Raw genomic sequence first — 19,806 nt, forward strand, 5'->3', positions numbered from 1 at the left:
AAAATCTGGAAATTGCATTGTATGTAAAATTGTCATATGATTTCTGTAAATAATTTATGTGTGTGCTACCTCTGCAAATCATTATTTGAACCCCTGTCTATTAGCTAGAATTCTGACCCTCACAGACCTGTTAGTCTACCTTTAAATAGTCCACCTCCACTCCACAATTAGAAGAACCTGTTTGAGGTGGTTAGCTGCATAAAGACATCTGTCTACCCCATACAAGACTCCACCTACTAACATGGCCAAGACCAAAGAGCTGTCCGAAAACACCAGAGACAACATTGTAGACCTCCACAAGGCTGCAAAGGGCTATGGTGAAAAAAATGGAAGAAGCTAAACATGACAATCATTCTCCCTCAGACCCTCCATGCAAGATCTCATCTGGTGGGGTCTCAGTGATCCTTAGAAAGGTGCGGACTCAGCACAGAACTACACGATAGGAGCTGGTCAATGACCTGAAAAGAGCTGGGAAAACCGTTTCCAAGGTTACTGTTGGTAAACCACAAAGATGTCATGCTTTGAAATTATGCATAGCTCAAACCACCAGATGTCCAGGCCCGTCTTAAGTTTACCAATAACCATTTGGATGATCCAGAGATAATTAACATACCAAATAATGACACTGATTTTATCAAGTGTTCAAATTTTTATTTGCTTCACTGTATCTCATGTTCAACATTTACATCAAATGTTTGATCATGAACCTTCTGTCTTTATCTGTTATTGTTTAGGCTGGAAGACGGATCGTGATGGAAATGTTTATCTTCTCACTTCTGTTGGTTTTGTGTGTAGTTGTTTCAGTTTTTCACTTTCTGGGGTTTTAACACCACGCTTGAGGCAGCACGTATGCAGGAGAAGGCTGTGGGAGAGATCTTGTTGGAGTTAATAAAGTTGTTTTCCAGCCTCAAAGCCACCAGGCTGGTATCCCCATTGCTATCTGGGTCACAGATGCTGTCTTCCGGGATGCTCCTGAAAGGAGAAACAAACACATCATCATGCAAATAATGGCCTCTTGTAGTTCTAGTTCTCTATAGCTTTCCACAATAATTCCTCCATAAACTCCAGTTGGTCCAGAGCTCTGCTGCCCACATCATTACAAATACTCATTCTCAGCACATCCTGACAGAACTCCACTCTACTCCACTTGAGAGTTCAGTTCAAAATGCTTTTGAACAGTTTTAAGGTCATTCACCTTCTCTTCCCTCCATATTTGTGTGACCTACACATCTGTATGTCCACCTGCCCCTCCAGATCACTGTCCTCCATCCACCTCACTGCTCTTGGTTTGCCCCAGTGCCAGGCATCCCGAACATTCTTTTACTTCTTGTCTTAGAGTTAAATCTCAAACTCATTTGTTTAGATTTTTCTGTAAAACTGTAACTCTTTCATAAATGTCTTTCTACATCTCCTCTGTTCCTTACTTTTATTGCTTATATTTTATATTGTTTTATCTCTTTGGGGTGCTTTGAAAGGTGCTCTCTAAATTAAATGTATTATTAATGTTAATATTAAAGCTTAAACTAATAACAGTTCCTGCAATATCATTGAAAGGAATCACATTTAAAGAGATGCTTCATCTCAATATGTTTCTCCTGTATTTCCTTTGTTTCTCTCCAGAAGGTCAGGAAATTGCAAATAGAACATGTGACACATGACACGCTCTACTTTTGATGAGCTGTGTAAATGGTAAATGGCGTATACTTATATAGCGCCTTTCTTCCTACAAGGACAAAGCGCTTTACAGTCACAGACCAATTCACCCAGTCACACACACATTCACTCACACATTCACACACTGGTGATGCTGTGGGACCTCTGGTGGCGCCCTCTGTGCAGTGCCTAAGCAGCCAGCGCCTACCAAAAAGCACATTGCCATCCAGTTGTTGTTCACATGACTCATTTATTTCAAAAAGGTGTTTCCTTTGCAGTTTTGCAAAATATGTCAATTTCAATACACCTCAAAAACCACCTCCTCCAGGTGCAAAAACGTTTTTTCCGATAAAGGCGAGTTTTTTCGAAATTGTGTTGCCATTAGGAGAATTTATTATCGCAAAACCATTGGTGGTTAATATTAAAGGAGTGGACTTCATCATTTAGGCTGTAATGCTTTGCTGTTTCCATTTCCTGACTGTGTGGATGTGAGATTCAGACTGAATTCCAAGTGGAAAGTTCAGTCTGCTTGTTTTGTTTTTGTTGTCTGGACAACTCCATTCATTACGTCTGGAGGTATGAGATGTGTGAGTCAGCCATCTGGTCGGTGACTGCTCACTCTGACCCATGCCAATAATCTTATTGGACTTCAAGGCTTTGGTTTTACTTTATTTTTATCTTTTGGTCTTTTAATTTGAGGCTGACAATCCAGTTATGGTAATGACTTTGTTCTGAAAAGTTTAAAGGCTGCTAAATTTGTGACAAAACCTGAGTGTGGAGTTTAATTCGCATTGACCTCTGTTGCTGAGGATCAGTGTTGATAAGTAGGATCCTAGAATATCGTACCGGTACATGTTTTGAAAAATGTAAAACCTTCTTTCATTTTACATTTTCGACAATGGTTCATATTCTTCACAGATAGCAGTTGATTATTGAAAAGAGCTCAGGAGAAAAAAGATATTGAACATTTAAGATCCTAAAAAAGAAACCTAAATATCTTCAGACAAGCAGTATCAATGTGACACATGCTTTCAAAGTTTATCATCTTGGACTTCTGCCCAGATTTAAGAAAAAAAGACAGCCTGTTTGATGACTAAAAGTGAAGTGAGGACAGCAGCTTAGAAGCAGTGGCTTATAAAATGTTGACATCATCTGGGCAAATGTTTCTAAAACATGTAACTCAGCACATCCATATGGATCCAAGTGACCAACCACATTTCTGGAAAATGTCATTTAAGTCCATTTAAAGGGTTTATCCTGGACTCCTGTAACCTCACATTGAAGGGATATTGGGCCTTTTTTTTTTAATTTTAACTTCTTTGACAAACTCTACAGTTTAGGAGCACCAAAACATTTCACCCTGTGAACCTGCATGTCATGAGATGGAAAGTGAATCAATGTACTTCAATTATATCCTTTTAAAGGAGCTTCACAACATATTGACATATTTGATGGAGTTTAAACCCAAGAATATTTTCTGAAGTACACGTTGGTGCTGCTAACTAATCTCCATGCTTAAGAGCTTACAAAAAAGATGATAGGGGCACACTGCCTCATCAGCACCGGTCACATGTTCAAACATACTCACTGAAAGGAAACGTCATTCACAGAAAGACCAGTAATTCTGACCTAACCTCAGTCAATCTCTTTTGAAAATCTTTTTCTGATGGCTGGAACCATACCTGATCATGTTGTTATCGAGTCTGAGGAAGTGCAAAGCCATCATTTCATTGATGCCAGCAGGTACATTGATCAGCTGATTGTGGTCCAAACACATTTCCACCATGGACTGATAAGTGCCAAAGAAGGACTCTGGTTCCGTTCCCTCTCCATCGAGCTTGTTGTAAGAGAGGTAGAGGTACTCCAAGCCTGGATTCATGTGGGCAAACACGTAACCTTTGCAGGTCCATGCAAGAGACAGTGAGATTTCTCTGTAAATATCGACTCTCTGCAGTAATAATGCAAACAGGTCCGTCTGATGCAGCAAAAAGTCGCATTAATCCAAAGAGAACAGTCACTCGCTTCACTATCAGCAAGTGATTGTACCACATTATCTGTAAATTCAGACATGAAACATGCATGCTCTTGTACTTCCTTTGAGAGCAATGTTTTCAATGTAGCTTCAAGAGAAGAAGCAAAAGAACAAGTCAAACCTAAAGTCTTCCGAAAGTTGAACAGTTTCCAAGAAGCTTGGAGTGTTGACATTGTTAAAGAGGATAGAAGGCGAGCAGGCACAAAGTAAGAAGCGCATGTTGTGGAGCTGATTATAGCAAAGACAATAATTTGCAAAACATGCTTTTTGCCCTCCCAAATTAACCCACTGTGGGTTTGTCAGTTCAGCAATGAGACTTCCAAATACCCACCAGGTATCCTCTCAATCTTGTTTCCCACCAGCACTAAGTGGACCAGCGATGTAGGAAGAAAGGATGGGACAAGGTAGAACTCATTGTGTGAAAGATCAATAGACTCCAAGTTCCTGCAAAGTAAAATGATGAAAGGAAATTATGAGTACATGGAAATAAAAAGACAAGTTTCCTTCTCCTGATCCAACAAAAAATATTTAAAAAAAAGTGAAACTGGAGTTGAGGCTTAGACTGCCTGGTTATTTTTTGTCAGACCTGTGGTTGATCCAAGCCATTGGAGCGATCCGAGTCTCATCAAGCTTGTTATGTCTGAGAGAAACTGCATTCAGGTTGGTGGTCTGATTGAAAACACTCTCTGAGATGTCCTCTATTAAGTTGTTCTCCAGATACAGTTCCTGGAGGAGGGAAATACGCAGACAGAAAAACTGGAAATTGTTTAATCACATTATGGTTTTCTTAAAGCCAAAATAAAACAGGGCATGTTTGTGAATTTATAGTATGTTCTTAGTGTGTGTTTGTTTAACCACCCCTCATCACAATTTAAGTGGAACTACTGCTCTGGTCCCTCTGGTGGTGTACAATGTGGTTAGCCTGAGGCCACCATTAGTTGGTCAGACTGCTTTCCCACAGGTAAAAGCAGAGTTTCTGTTGAACCCACATTGAGAACTTGATGATGACCTGAATCAAGAGGCTGAAGCAGAATACCAGGGAAGAACACGCATGACAGAGTCCCCAGAGGATCAGGGGTTGAAAACAAGGATCTAAATAATGACTCAATCTCTGCAAAGCTCCCTTGGTTTGTTGCTCCTGCATGTCAGACCTTAATCAGTGTCTGTATGCAACGTTTTACAGTCAAGAAGAGCCAGATGAGGCACCTTCGGCACAGAGGTGGAGCAGTTGAACTATACAAGTATACCCCATTAACCAGAAGAGGATTCTGCACACCTTTATCTCCTTCCATCTGCTTCATCTCTGACATTCAAATCAAACCTCTGTCTGTTAATAATCCCTAATCCCAATTTAATGTGCTTTGTATTCTATTTTGTCTTTTAATGGGGGGTTTCTGGCTGTCATTTGTCACAATCTGAAAGAATCTCTTCTGAAAGTCACTGTTTTCATCAGCCTCTAAAGTTGAATGACAAAAAAAACGGAGAAAGAGATTTTATTCCATTTGTTTTTTAACATCCAGAGACCCTTGGTGCACGAGAGGATTTGACACTTAAAAAACAGTCTTCAAACAAAAGCCTGGATCTCTGGAGGCTATCTATTCCTTCATTGATCACCTACAAGTCAGTTTTTTGGCAGTCTTTACAGCAATATTCACAATAGGGTTCTGACTTATAGCAAGATGACTGCTTTAACTTAATCTCCTCTTACGTGAACTCAAATGCACAATTCATTAAGGTCGTATTTTCAAAGCCTACTCGTAACTTTTTAACAGGAAGATTTACTGGTCTTGTGAAAAAAGTGAATCAGGGAGGCAATCAGACAAATCCAAGGATGGAAAGATCTGAAAGCTGTAAGGCAGACAGGAACCAGGATGAGCTGTTAGAAGGGAAAGAGAGCCATACAAACAGGTAGAAGTCTGTACCAGCAAAGACTTTGGAAGGCCCTGTGGAACAGTTCGGAAGTAGTTGTGTCCCAGTCTAAGGTAGGAGAGCTGGCTCAGAGGGGAAAAGGCCAGAGGATCCACATTCCCCTCACTCAGCAGGTTTCCTTCCAGCTCCAGAATCACCAGGCTGCTCATGTCTGACAGATCACAGAAAACAAGCATCTCTGAATCCCATTGTGCTTAATCACTCCACAAATGCAGCAGAAAAGGTTTCCGAGGAGCCCTTGTGTCATCCTAGGCTCTTTTACGTTGGGAGTGGGGTCATCTAGACCCACTAGACAGTGCTCTGAACCTTTTTTCTTCAATGATTTGTGATCTTCACTGGTGTCCATGGATTACATGAAATCTTTCCACCTTTATCCACCTTTGTCATGGTAGGGAGAACACGTCAATGGAAGGGGGGGGGGTCATCTGGACCCCATAGGATAGCACAAGGGTTAAGAGCTTAAAATAAGTCTAGAATTTTAATAAAAACAGGAAGATTTATAATCAGAAGGATGATTACATATTTATTTTTCGTTGCTGATAGATGTGGAAGTCACAGTTTTAGGATAAACAACAACACACTGATAAATCCATAAGCAATCCAGATTAAACCGTCACTTCCAGAGTTACACGAGCAGATTGTTTGTTTGTTCCTGCATCTGTAAAGTAGTGTTTAAATATTCTGTACCTTGGAAACTGGTTTCATCTATCCCTCTCAGTCTGTTTTCGTTGATCTTTAGCTCCTGCAGGGTGGGGGGGAGGTCTGAGGGCACGCTCTCCAGAAGATTCCCGTCTAAATACAGGCGTCTTAGCATCTTCAGTCCCTGATACATGCACACATGCACACACATGGGCACTTCAGCTTTGTCTCTGGCTTAACTACCAGTAATCATGTCAGACACAGAGGTTTCAATTTGCTTCAATGTCCACCTGTCCTGTCTAGTTCCTGTACTTGTGTACTTTATTGCAACACGTGGCAAAGTAATTGGTGGAAACCTGTGGGTATTTTTTTGATCTGCAGTAGTTTCTTTTCTTGAGCATCGCATCTTACCTTGAAGGCTTCAGCATGAATGCCAGCAGAAGTGAGTTGGTTTTTCCGCAGGTTGATCCATTCCAGGCTGGGAATTCCATTGAAGGCTTGTGCTGGGATGCTGCTGATGTTGTTGCCTGCAGGTCAGATCAGCCTATTAGTCTACCAGTCTGCGTTTGCTGAAGTGTGTCAGCTGTGTGTGGGACTCACCCTCCAGGCTGAGAGATTTCAGCTCAGGGATGCTCAGCGGAGGGAAGTGTGTTAGTTTAGCATTCTCACAAGTCACAGTCACATCAGAGATGTCACAGCCTGGTGGGAGGCCTCCTCTGTTTTCCACCAGCCTGACTTCCTCCTCATCCCCTGTTTCTGCCTCCCTCCGCTTGTGGTCTGTTGAAGGAGCCTTTGAGATTGTAGTTGAAGGGAGGTCTAGCTCTTTTGGAGGCATCTGAAAGACATCACCTCTCAGCCACACCTCCTCCTCCTCCTCCTTTGCTTCTTGCTCACTAATCCTTTCCTCCTCAAAAATCCTTTCCTTTTCTCTTTTTTCTCTCTCTTTTTCTCGCCTTTCACCCTCTTCTTTCCTCATCTTCTCTTCTTGCATTTTTTTGTCCTCCCTTTCTTTTACCTCCCTCCTCCACTCTTCCTTTTCCTTCTCTATTTGCGCCCTCAGTGCTTCCTCTTCCCTCCTTCTCCCCTCTTCAGCTATCTTATTCTGTCTCTCCTCCTTCTCTTTCCTTTCCCTCTTTCTTTTTTTTCTTGCTTCCTCCTTCTTCCTCTGATGTTCTTCCTCCTTTTGGCGCTCCTCCTCCTCCCACCAGACGATTCGCTGAATCTCCTCCGGGGTCAGCAGGGTTGTGGCCTCATTGGGGTCATTTGGAACTAGGGAGTCACCAGAAAGTTCAAGACTGAGCTGTGAGTCTGTGTAGGAGGTGCAGTGTCACAGGGGAGTGAGAAAAGGAGTAAGAAAAATGGAAAAGAAGAGATGGACAGAAGTGAAGAAGAACTGTAGAAATATAAGGAAAACTACAGAGAAGTAAGATGTGAAGGGTTGAGGACAGAATGACACAGTGACACAGACAGGTGTGTGTCAGTGATGCTAACAGACACCTCTAGATCAGTTTGTTAAATCTACTGCTGTACACCACCCCCCCCCTCACCCTCTGTGAGGCACACCTGGTCTCTGATGACCCTTTGCAGTTCTAACCTACTCAATTCAGTCCTGCAGCTGTAAAATCGTGAGCAACCAGCACCATTGCTTTGTCACTAATGTTCTTTTATGAAACATTTTGGCTGTGATGTCTGTCATGAAGTGTTGAGGGATGTTCAGATGAGATGGGATGCGTGGTGTCCTCCCACACCACTTGTCCTCCCAAAGACTGACATGTCCCCACAGGGATTCTGACCCTAAACTGCGTGGTAGAATGTGGTCAGCCCCTGGTACATACACGGTCTCAGCTTACCTGAAAGAACACACAAAAACTGAAATAAAATCTGAAATAATACATTGTTTTTAATTAGGTTCACTATTCAACAATGTGAAAATAATTCAACATTAGCAATACATTAATATTATATTATTAGCCTGGGCCATGAAGGGAACCTTTTTGTAGATGCTGTCTCTGCTGCAGCAACATTCTCTGCTCAGATCAACAGTAGCACCACAACAGTCACAGCCAAAGCTCATGCCACACTGCTTCCACAGCTGCAGCTCCTGCTTTGGAGGAAGACAAGCCCTTTTCCTCTGCAGGGCAAGACAGCTGTGCCTGCAACTGCAAAGCAAGGCAGTCGCATCCTGAACTGCTGCCTTCCCCGGCATGTATCGCTTTCCCGGCTGCACATGCAGGGGGAGGCAGCTGTGTCTCCAGCTGCAGAGGTTGTTGTGTGTCTAGTCATACTTGTACCCTGTACTTTACTGTAAAAGCAGACAAAGCAATGATGTGTTATATTTTGACAAAGCCCCTGTATCAGCTTTATGTTTTACCATCCAGCTTGGGGCAGGAGAAGGCTGCCACTGATGGCGAGTCATCAAGAGAAGCTGTAAAATACTATAATGCAGCAGGATAAAGGTCTTTGTGTCTATTGTGAGTGTGCTTTGTGTGTAATTCACCGTTCTAATGGTATACTGCGTGTCACACTCAAAAGAGCATTTACTGGGGCTCAGGCATTTGGTCTTAAAGATTCTGTCTCTATAATCTGAGTCCTGCTTGCAATGAGACCATGACCCTGTCATCTCAGCAGCTGCACTCATACTTTAGAGCTTTTCTCCTCATCTGAGTGTATGGTCTCACTGTCACAGAGTCTCCGTATTGTCAGGTTAATTTCAGGGGTTTTATAATAACACTGGGAAACACAGGCTGCCGTGGTACTTATTGTTCTGTCTGGGAATACTGTCATGTTGGTGTGTAGCTGTTTGGACAACAATTTCATCTTGGAACAGATCATTTTTCCTCCAAAAACACTCATTTATAGTCTCCTTCTGGCTGGAAGGTGTTTTCTCCAGATCTTGGTAAACTGACCAGGTCTGCATGTTTCGCAGAAATAAAACTCGATTCATCAGTTAAATTACCTAAAAGAAGGTTAAAGATACACATTTCATATTTATTCATGCCTGAAACAACTCTCATTAAGTCTTACGTCCAGCCTAAATGTCTAAACTTTCCTCCTAGCTCTGTTAGGACATGTAGACATGACCCCTATATTCACAGATCTATATATGGAAAGATTTTTGTACCATTATTCCAAGCGCACCACTCACTGTTTTGAGCGTAAAACTTTAAAAAGTTTGTCTGCTCAAAATATTTTGCATTTGAAACTCAGAGTCTGGACAATTAAACTGCAGGAGAGAGAGCCAGAGCAGGGCATGGCGTTACAAATGTACCTCAAAAGCCAACCAGTCACAGACATGGACATGAAGATTGATGCTGATTGGTCAGAAATTCTTCCATTTGCACATAAAACTGATCCAGTCTACGAGCTGACTGGAAGAATTTTCTGTTTCGAGTACAAAAAGGTGAAGGAGCTCCTGAAGGGAGTGGCTGAAAGACTAAGATGCTTCCTGAAAGTGCTGACCAAGAGTCCAAAGCACTCAGTCATGGTCAGATGATGATGATGATCAATGGTCTGACCAATGCCAGTGTCCTGTACCAGGATCACGGCGTTGTTGCACTGCAGCCATGGCCAAACAGAGTTTGAACAGATCAATTCATTCTAATCGAATCAATCTTTCTTGAGGAATTGTCACATTGATGATCAGATCTGTGAATCCACTTTCTTTTAAAAGCAATTTCTTGTATTTTGTCAGAAAGATGAAACTTCACTTTGACATCATGGAGTGAAGTGCAGCCCTGTTCTGTTCATCATGTTTGTCATGTGTGCATTAGCATGTAAGACCAAAACAAGCTGAGAGCTGAAGCAGCAGAGTCCTAGCAGCCTCCAGCAGAACACTGCTGTGTAATTACACTACACTGACCTTGTCTTTGTGGGGGGGTCCAGAGCTACTTCTCTGACAGAGTCTGAGCCCACAGATGTTTTCCTTTGCTCATCAGTTTGGAATGTGATTTTCTGTCAGCAAATTAGAGAGCAGGAAGCTTTTTTCTGCTGGCCTGAGAACAGAACTGCTTCTGGCTGCGACTCCCACTGTGAATGAACCCAAGACTTCCTCCCACAAACGCCATTTCACTGCCTCACAAGTTTCTGAAGCGTCTTTAAAGAGCAACGGTCTGTGGATGCAGTGGTTTGACCTTCATGCAGCTCTTCATGCATTTTCCTCGTCTGGTCGAAATGTGATCAGACGCAGATAAGCTGAACGTTTACCAATGACTTCATGGTTGTTCAGAGCTTGAACCCACGGTCTGACTGAGGTGCTTTGATTTCAGAGACCCTTCAGAGAAGCTCAAACTTGAGCACAAAGGGAACATCTGGAATGAAAACTGGAGGTCCAAATCCATCCTCTGTTCTTTGCAGAAATCCGTTGGTCTCTTTTAAAATGGATTCTGGCTAACAGAACCTCCTTTTACTTTTCAAACAAAGAACTTTAAGAAGACAGAAAGCGCCCCAGCTGGGGTAAATGCCCCCCCCCCCCCCCCCCCCCCCCCCCCCCATGGAACCTGCATCTGCTCTTACTAACCTGGAATAACGCTGTAGATGAGCCGCTGTTCTTGGATATTCCTCTTGTTTACTAAGCCGCTGTACCTTTGCTTTTCCATCGGCTCCATGGGAGTGTTTGGACCAGGAACCAGTCTGATCTTCAGGGGTCTTGGTCCTCCTCTGGACCTGCCATGACCTGCAGCAGCGACACATTTATGCATTTATGGTAATCATCTTCAGAGGTTCTTGGCTGTTTTGGCTCCGGTAGCTACAGCTTTTCCTCTAACAGCCAAGTTCTTGTCTTTCTGTGTTCAGACTAGCTTTGGTGATGATCAACTTTCTGCAGAACCATATTAATGGAAATCTTGTGAGCCTCCAGGCTTTCAGGTTCAGGCTGTAGTTTCTTCCTGCTGTCTTTACTCTGCTGGTCTACTGACTCACTGACACAAACACTCTTTTAGCTGAGGTTCAGTGAAGTGAGATCACCAGGTTCTGTTTCTGTTGAGGTTCAGGTGAAAACAGAATGATCTCCTTCCTCACATCTGGAGGAATATACAAGCCTTACCTGATCTTTCCCGCTTTCTCTTCCCTCTGTGGCTCTCAGCGTCTGGACGGGGATGCCTCCCCCCCGCCTGAGAGTAAGGGATGGTAACGACCACCATCGTGGACAGACTGGCAACAAGCAGCCACCACCTCATGCCTGCAGGGCAGCACACCTGTCACTTTATGCTGCATGTCTGCAACATCTCACTTATTTTAAAAGCAGTTCTTGAAGTAAATTGCACAATCTGCACAGTTGGTAATATAACAAACACATTTTAATTTTAAATCTAAAGGAACTTCACTTCCATCCTTCCAGCTCGAGTCGCACAAAACACAAGTCAAATCTAGGTTTTTAGGTGGAACAAAGTTTACAGTCTTTACATCCAAAAAATGTGAAATCCTGAACTACTGGATAATCACAGAAAACACAGGTTTGAGCTTTAAAGAGCAGAATCATGTTTCTGTACCTGCAGCAGCTTCTCAGGGAAAAGAACCGTAGAGCTGCTGCTGCTGCTGCTGCACGCTCTTATATAGCCGTCTGCTGGGGTCCTTAAAGACAGGTTCTGTCTGCCCGTGTGTGTGTGGGTGCATGTGTGTGTGTGTGTGTAAGTGCATCTGTGTGTGTGTGTGCATGTGTGTGTGTGTGTGTGTGTGTGCATCTGTGTGTGTGTGTGTGCATCTGTGTGTGTGTGTGCATCTGTGTGTGCATCTGTGTGTGGGTGTGCGTGTGTGTGTGTGTGTGTGCGTGTGTGTGTGTGTGTGCATCTGTGTGTGTGTGTGCATGTGTGTGTGTGTGCATCTGTGTGTGTGTGTGTGTGTGTGCATCTGTGTGTGTGTGTGTGTGTGTGTGTGCATCTGTGTGTGTGTGTGTGTGTGTGTGTGCATGTGTGTGTGTGGGTGTGTGCGTGTGTGTGTGTGTGTGTGTGTGGGTGCATGTGTGTGTGTGTGTGTGTGTGTAAGTGCATCTGTGTGTGTGTGTGCATGTGCGTGTGTGTGTGTGTATTTGCATCTGTGTGTGTTCTGCTGTGGTTCATCTCCAAATTCAATGTTAAGAACCATCTAAGTTCACAGGTGAAATGACCTGCATACATTTTGACTAAAGTAATTGTATTATTAATTTATTACTTAAACCTTTAGGTTTGTGTCTGCTGAGCTTCTTTAATCTTCTTAATTTAGTCTGCTTCACTTGTAGACACACACCCTTTTATTGGCCCCTCCTATTATTGCACTTTGAAATGCTTTGTTTCCCAATTGTCTCTCTAAAATAATAAATGAATATTTAAATTACGGCTCCTGCAGGCCAGTTAAAAAGTATTAAATGAAAAGAAGTAAGTTAAAGTGATGATGGTGCTTAAAAGTGGCACTAAAATAGTTTATTTTGAACATGTCAGTATATCTCAACATATTTCAGCTGCTTTGTGTGAAATGTTAGATAGGAAAGGAGTGGAGGAGGAAACCTCAGAACAGGGAGAGATGTTAGTTTCTTTAGGAGCAGGACGATCAACTGAGACTGAGTCAAAACATCCCTAACAGCCGTTACAAAAATATTGGCATTGGTACATTGGCTATTATGAATGTACCTCTTGATGTAATAGGATTTGAAGCGCTCATCCTTAACCTTGTGTTATTCAAACCTGGAGTCAGTTTGAACACTTAACCAGAAGACTGTCTGAGATGTAAAATCCACCATCTTTTGATTTAGCTGTTCTGAACCATCATTCATGAGGAAACCCAAGCTGCACTCCTCATTACTCCATGCAAACATGTGTGTGCTCCTCCACTAAGGAAGGAGTTGGTGGTGAGTTCAGAGATCATAAAGATCGTCAGTGAAAAGGAGCATGGCTTTCTCCAGACTTTATGCTGCCACTGTGGATGTGGAGGACTCCCACAGGTGAAGCGTAACACGGCGTGAGACATAGAACTGAAGATCCAGATCCTGTAATTACAGGAGTTACAGTTCACCCAAAGTCATCTCAGCACAGCAGGAGCAGTCTGCCCACCTTCTAAAAACCCCCTTTGCAACCTGCAGTTCCTGAACACAGAGGGTTGCTTTCCCCCCAAACCGACCAGTAGGAGTTCAGGAATCGGTGAGACACAAAGAAAAGGAAAGAGAGAGAGGAGGGGGGGGGGGGGGCAGCTCTGTTTCTGGATGAACAGGCTCACATGGAGGCAACATTAATGAAAGCCAGACCTCTGCTGCTCTGCTGCTGCTTCTGTCTTCCACTCCTTTTTCCTACTTAATGCACAGATTTTACCGCACACTTATGTTTTATTTCTGTTCACTTTATTTTCAATCAAACTTTAGGGACTAACATGGTCTACTGCTTTGTTACTCATGCAGGAACGAAGACCGGACACAGAGAATCATGAAACATAAAAGCTATAAAGAAAACATAAATATGAAAGTGTTCTTATCATTTCAACTGAATGGCAGAAGAATCACCCCCCCCCCCCCACACACACACACACACACACGTTCAATGTCCCTACAAAGAGCCAGTTTAGCATTCAGGTTGTCTCAAGGCACTGCTCAAAAGAAGCATCAGATGGAGACTTCAGTCCAAATAATCCAGATTATTGTCATTCAAGTCAAATGGTAAACGGTGTGTCCTTATATTACGGCCCAAAACACTTCACAGTCCCATTCACACACACGCACACACACACACACACACAGATGGCAGCAGAGCTGAGGTGTTAACTAGGGCACCAGACTAAAGATTATTATTATCCAATTTTTTTCCAAACATTCCAGATTATTGTAATCCTATTCAGATCAAACATCCCAATAAAGACAAATGTCTGAACTTTGATAATAAATATAACAGACCAACAGATTACAAGGCAATTTTGGGTGAAATTCCTAAAGAAATTGAGAACATTAGAAAGTGAGAATCTTCTCTAGAGAACTCAACAGTGAGTGTTGTCCAGAGAAGCTGAGGTTGACCCATCTGAAGGAGAACTTTGGTGGCAGCAGCCCACAGCAGTAGAGAGCTCAGGAAGATGTGGACTCTGGAAGACCTTCTAACCTAAAACCACCTTTCACTTTGGTTAAAAGACAGAGCTGGAAAAGTCTCTGACGTCACTCCAAGTCACCTGGTGGTTCCGTCTGGGCCGGACAAGAATTAGCGTCTCATCTCTAACACTAAAGCCTATACAGCGACAAACACACAGGAATGGATGTGAACCAACATGCAAAACCCAGAATCTCCTTCATAACTGTTTTCTGACTGAAGCTTCTCATTGGCTGGTCTCTCACCGTCACCCATCAGGCTTTGTTTTAAATTTGGACTCAGGTGTCAGACCCGGGTTCAGGTTTGTCATTTTTTTACTATGAGGGACAACGTTCTGAGAGAGGGAAAGCTTGACTAAATGGACTTTCTTCAGAAATTCTCTCGGAAACTTCAGAGAGAGGGGAGGGGCTAGTGATAGACAGATGGAAGCTCTACATTACCTGCAGTTTGAAGGCGGCTGTAGGGCTGGAACCAAATTCTCCCCCCTCTTGTTGTCCTCCAGTTCTGCTGGAGCTCTGCTGAAAGTGTGCCACACTGTGTGATGACACCGCATGTGTGAGCGCCCGGTTCTGAGCACACCGCTGCCGACGGGGGCTGAGTGGGCTGACAGAACAGCGAGGGAGGGGCAGGGAGACGGGTCCAACATGTGTCTTCCTGTCTGAAGGTGCTGCCAACATGCTGCAAGACATCTGAGAGATCAGCTAGCCAAGCAGAGAGGAAAGTTTAGGGGCAGGAAGAGTTCATGTGGAGGTCAGAGGTCACGCCGCGACAAAAACTTCACTTCAAAACATCTAAACTTAAAAAGAAACAGTTCTGCATCCCTTGGAGTGTAATAGTACAGAGAAATGACTCCTCTAACACAGCTGGGCATGGTTTACAGCAGGCTCAGAGAAGACTCGCTGAGGATTTGAACAGGCACATTAATGCAAGAATATCGAAAGTAAACTGTCTGAATGAGCTTTAGCTCCTCTGCCTGTGGGTTGGGTTGGGGTGGGGTTGGGCAGTGGGGTTGGGTAGTGGGGTGGAACAGGGGGGTTGGGCAGTGGGGTTGGGCAGTGGGGTTGGGCAGTGGGGTTGGGCAGGGGGGTTGGGCAGTGGGGTTGGGCAGCGGGGTTGGGCAGCGGAGTTGGGCGGCGGGGTTGGGCGGCGGGGTTGGGCGGCGGGGTTGGGCGGCGGGGTTGGGCGGCGGGGTTGGGCGGCGGGGTTGGGCGGCGGGGTTGGGCGGCGGGGTTGGGCGGCGGGGTTGGGCGGCGGGGTTGGGCAGCGGGGTTGGGCAGCGGGGTTGGGCAGCGGGGTGGCACATCCAGCCTGCTTTTGAGCAGCCGGAAACACAAAAGCAGCAGTTCTCTCCTCAGGAGCACATCTTCTAAGGTTTGAAACATCTGTTACAGGAAGAGCGGTTTCACACAGTGTCTTCGTGTCTGTGCATGTGCAACAACCACTGTCAGATCTTTTAATAAAAATGCTAAACAGAGACCAGCTTTAACCTGTTTCTGCTTGGAGGCAGCACACATGCACACACACACGTTTGCAAATGTCTGTGTGCACGAATGCATTCATGTCTGTGTATGCATGTTGGCTTATGTGTGTGCTTTTAAATATGTGTGCACATGTGTTATGCACCTCTAATCCAGAGGTTAGAGGTTAGATTTGATCTACTAAAGTAGATGAACCCAGTCCAGACATTCTACTTTCACATCAAAAAAGCTTTATCCCTATTGCTATCTTAGGCACTTTAACATTGGGAGTAGGGTCATCTAGACCCACAAGACAGATAACATTACAGGATTTCAGATTACATGAAATCTTTCCACCTTTATCCACCTTTGTCATGGTAGGGAGAACACGTCAATGGAAGGGGGGGGGGGGGGGGTCATAGGATAGAACAAGGGACATTGTCCCACAGGAAAAGCTCACATGAAGTGAAGCATTTCAGCTCCAGGTAAATCGGGGCAAAAACAATAATAAAAAACTCTGACCTTACTTTCTGACCGTACCAAAGGAGGAGAAAACAGTAATTAAAAAAAAAGTAACCTCAGTTTCACACAATTTAAATAATACGATAAAAGCGCCACAATCACTGAAGAGGCGGAGAAGAGTTACTGTGTGTGCACAAGTGTGTATGTGGTCCTGTCGTGCATTTATGTGTGTATGCACATGTACACATTCATGTGTTTGCATGCATGTGGGCATTCTGATGTGAGCCTGTGAGTTTGCATGTGTGTATTCGTGTGTCTGAACGTCTCAGGTGTGGATGAAGTGTTTCATGAGTGTTTACAGCTTACAAATACTGAGAGTACAGTGCACATTTGTCTGCACTTCACAAAAGTGAGCACGCTCAAACCCGCTCCATCTGTTTCTGCAGGAGAAGTTTCCTTCCGTCGTGTCTCTTCCTGGAGGCTGCAGGTCAGAGGTGATGAGCCTAAGGCATCCTGAGCTTCCAGGGTAAATAAACAAATAATTTGGGCAGAGCTGCCCTCAAACGTTCTCATCTAAGTCCAGCTCTGCCTTCACAGCTGTGTCGTCTTCATCCACTGGGCTGTTGACATATTCACAGAGGGAACGGTTGCACCAAAGATTAACCTGCTGACAAAGATCTCAGAAAAAGGCAAGCTGTTCCTCAAACATGACACACATCTGACAACAGAGACCCAAATGAAATGAACACAGGAGCATCAAAGCCTGCAGCTGCTGATGCAAAAGAGAACATCCTACTGTTCTGACTGAACCAATCATCTGCTTCTTCTCTGAAAGGATTGGAATCGTCTAAAACTGACTCCCGCTTAGCTTCCTTTCACCTCCTTTACTCTCTACTGATGCCTGTGCATCATTTAAATCAATTGTCCGTTCACACCGAACACAAATCCTGAGTTAAATTCATGTTTACCGTCTTTGTTTTAACCCTTGTGCTATCTTAGGTGACCCCACCCTTACATGGACGTGTTCTCTCTACCATGACAAAGGTGGATAAAGGTGGAAAGATTTCATGTAATCCATGGACACCAGTGAAGTTCACAAATCATTGAAGAAAAAAGTTTCAGCGCACTGTCTAGTGGGTCTAGATGACCCAACTCCCAATGGTAAAGTGCCTAGGATAGCACAAGGGATACCATGCGTCCATGTTGCTGCTTAACGTTTGTCCAGAAGTGAGTTAATCTGAATCTGTGTGGGAGGAGCTTCTGTCAAAAGCTTTTCTCTACTTTATCATGGAGGACATGGATGATGAGAGATCACATTTATTCAGCCGCTGCTCCTCTGTAACCAGTGGGAGGAGCTTAATAGCAGCAGGGGACACAGTGAAAGAATGTAAAGTAGTAAATTCTGTCATTCCCTGATTCTATAACTTTGTTCAAATATAATTTTGTTTTTTTTCTTCAAGATGCAAAGTATCAGTGCATTGCAGACTTTTTTCACAAGGCCTCCCACCTACATAGTAAAGGATCAGACAAATAGCAGAGACTAGTTATTAAACTAACAGCATTAAGCTAAATATGTTGCACATAATGCTTAATTTTCATTCATTAGGTGTTCAAAAAACTCAAAAACTTGTTCTGACAAGATCCATGATTTTCTTGGCTTAAAAAAATGTTAGAAGTGATTTTTTTTACCACCAATTTAATTAGTGTCCCTCCTGACTTTCAAATGTTTGAGCAGATAAACAGAAATAAATCCATGTTTCATGTTTATACGGGTTTAAATTTACTATTGATATGTGAGCCATCAATTCATAGTGTTCAAATAACTACTGCTAATTATTATTAATAATATAATAACTATTACTATACCAGTCTGTGGTTTTGTTTTCTGGTAAATTTGCAGTAAACAGGTCCCGTGTAGCCTTCGTATGACCCAGACCCTGTAAAATAGCCCTCATCCTCAAAAAGGTCCGTGATCCCTTCTCTAAGCTATTGAATTGTAGCTTCGGTGGCGCATTTACCCTTGTGCTATCCTAGGCACTTTAACATTGGGAGTGAGGTCATCTAGTCCAGTGTTTTTCAACCACTGTGCTGTAGCACACTAGTGTGCCGTGGGAAATTATCCATTTTCACTGATCTAAAAACATTTCCCATCTCCAGGATATCAGCTCTGTGTTCAAACAAACAGGCCCTGATAAAACACTGAGGAGTTAGGAATATGAAAGATCATAAAATACTTTTTACTTTGTGTTTATTTGATTCTATTAAAGACATTTTGATAAGAATGGCGGTACCGCGATTTAGCTGCAGCGCCAGCTCTGTTTTTGGAAAAGTCCCGCCCCTTTAACTGTCTCCACCAATCATTCTTGGAGGCTTAATCACACGTCATCAGTCTGACCAATCAGAAATGGTTAAAGTCTTCACTTCCTTGTTCCGATTTAGCTCATAAAGTCTCTCAGTTCCAACAAAAATACCAGCTAAAGCTCGTCTTTAGCGGTGCAGCTTTCCACAGAATCCGATGTCAGACCGTGGAACAAGTGAACAAAACAATGAAGCTCAGTGAAGAGAGTCTGTCTGCCATCACTACATCTCCCATGATGCATAGGGTGAAAGTGAGAGTGTTTCAGCGTACAATGATTCTTCCCTGTTAAACGTCTTGAAACCACAACGAACACACACAAACAGTTTTTCAATCTTCTTGATGAAATCAGAGGTCAACAGTTTAGTTCTCCTTCAAGGTTTGTGTTTATTAACAGCCAAACATCCATGAATTTGGTCGTCTTTACAACTGAAACACTTTTCTAAGAACATCTGGATTATTATATATGTCAAATTAAAAAAAAAGTAATAACATTTAAGAAACAGGATGAAGCTGAAGTGGCCAACAGACACAATTAAACTAAATTGAAACAATTTAATCATCTAAAAAGAAATCAAACATTTCTGTTAAAGTTTTAAAATATTTCATCTTTGATTAAGACAAAAGAAAAACTAATAAAACATGTTCACTTTTTGTGTAGCTACAGAAAACATCAATATAATGTTAGTATTTTTGTGTAAATTTATCAAACATATTGTGATCATATTGTTCAAAAATTACAGTTGCCTTTGCACCAACATTTAAAAAATATTTTAAAAATAAATCACTATTTAGAAAGAACATATTTGTTTTTTTGTGAGGTTACATAAAACTGCATGTTAATCAACTGAAGGAAAAAACAACTACCAGGGTAAAATGTCAAATAATTTAGTTGAAAATTATTACAGAAAACTAACTTAACTTTGATTACATCTTTTAGAAAAAACAGCTGCTACTTTCAGCTTTTGCTGCTGCAATTATCCCAAAAATGCATCTGAGATTGTGGAGGGACTGTAGATCAATACAGACAATAAGTTTCTCCTTTTTTTAATTTTTGGATGCTGGTGTGCTGCAGGATTTTTGTCAAGGATAAAGTTTGCCTTGGCTCAAAAAAGGTTAAAAAAACACTGATCTAGACCCACTAGACAGTGCTCTGAACCTTTTTTCTTCAATGATTTGTGATCTTCACTGGTGTCCATGGATTACAGGAAATCTTTCCACCTTTATCCACCTTTGTCATGGTAG

At 42.8% G+C, this 19,806-nt stretch overlaps 1 protein-coding gene across 1 annotated transcript; it reads right to left on the reverse strand.

Annotated features, from left to right (window-relative positions):
- Window positions 1-629: 629 nt before the first annotated feature.
- Window positions 630-14,870, reverse strand: ecm2 (extracellular matrix protein 2). Its single transcript, XM_023954686.1, has 11 exons — window positions 14,727-14,870; window positions 11,295-11,429; window positions 10,770-10,925; window positions 6,854-7,522; window positions 6,665-6,780; window positions 6,302-6,437; window positions 5,608-5,765; window positions 4,272-4,411; window positions 4,017-4,129; window positions 3,336-3,549; window positions 630-972 (listed from the first exon to the last, which is right to left on the reverse strand). The coding sequence occupies exons 2-11, from the start codon at window positions 11,425-11,427 to the stop codon at window positions 801-803; spliced, it is 2,007 nt and encodes a 668-aa protein (XP_023810454.1). The 5' UTR covers window positions 11,428-11,429; window positions 14,727-14,870; the 3' UTR covers window positions 630-800.
- Between the last annotated feature and the right edge of the window lie 4,936 nt (window positions 14,871-19,806).

The sequence above is a fragment of the Oryzias latipes genome, chromosome 5 (genome assembly GCF_002234675.1).
Source record: "Oryzias latipes chromosome 5, ASM223467v1".
NCBI lineage: Eukaryota > Metazoa > Chordata > Actinopteri > Beloniformes > Adrianichthyidae > Oryzias > Oryzias latipes.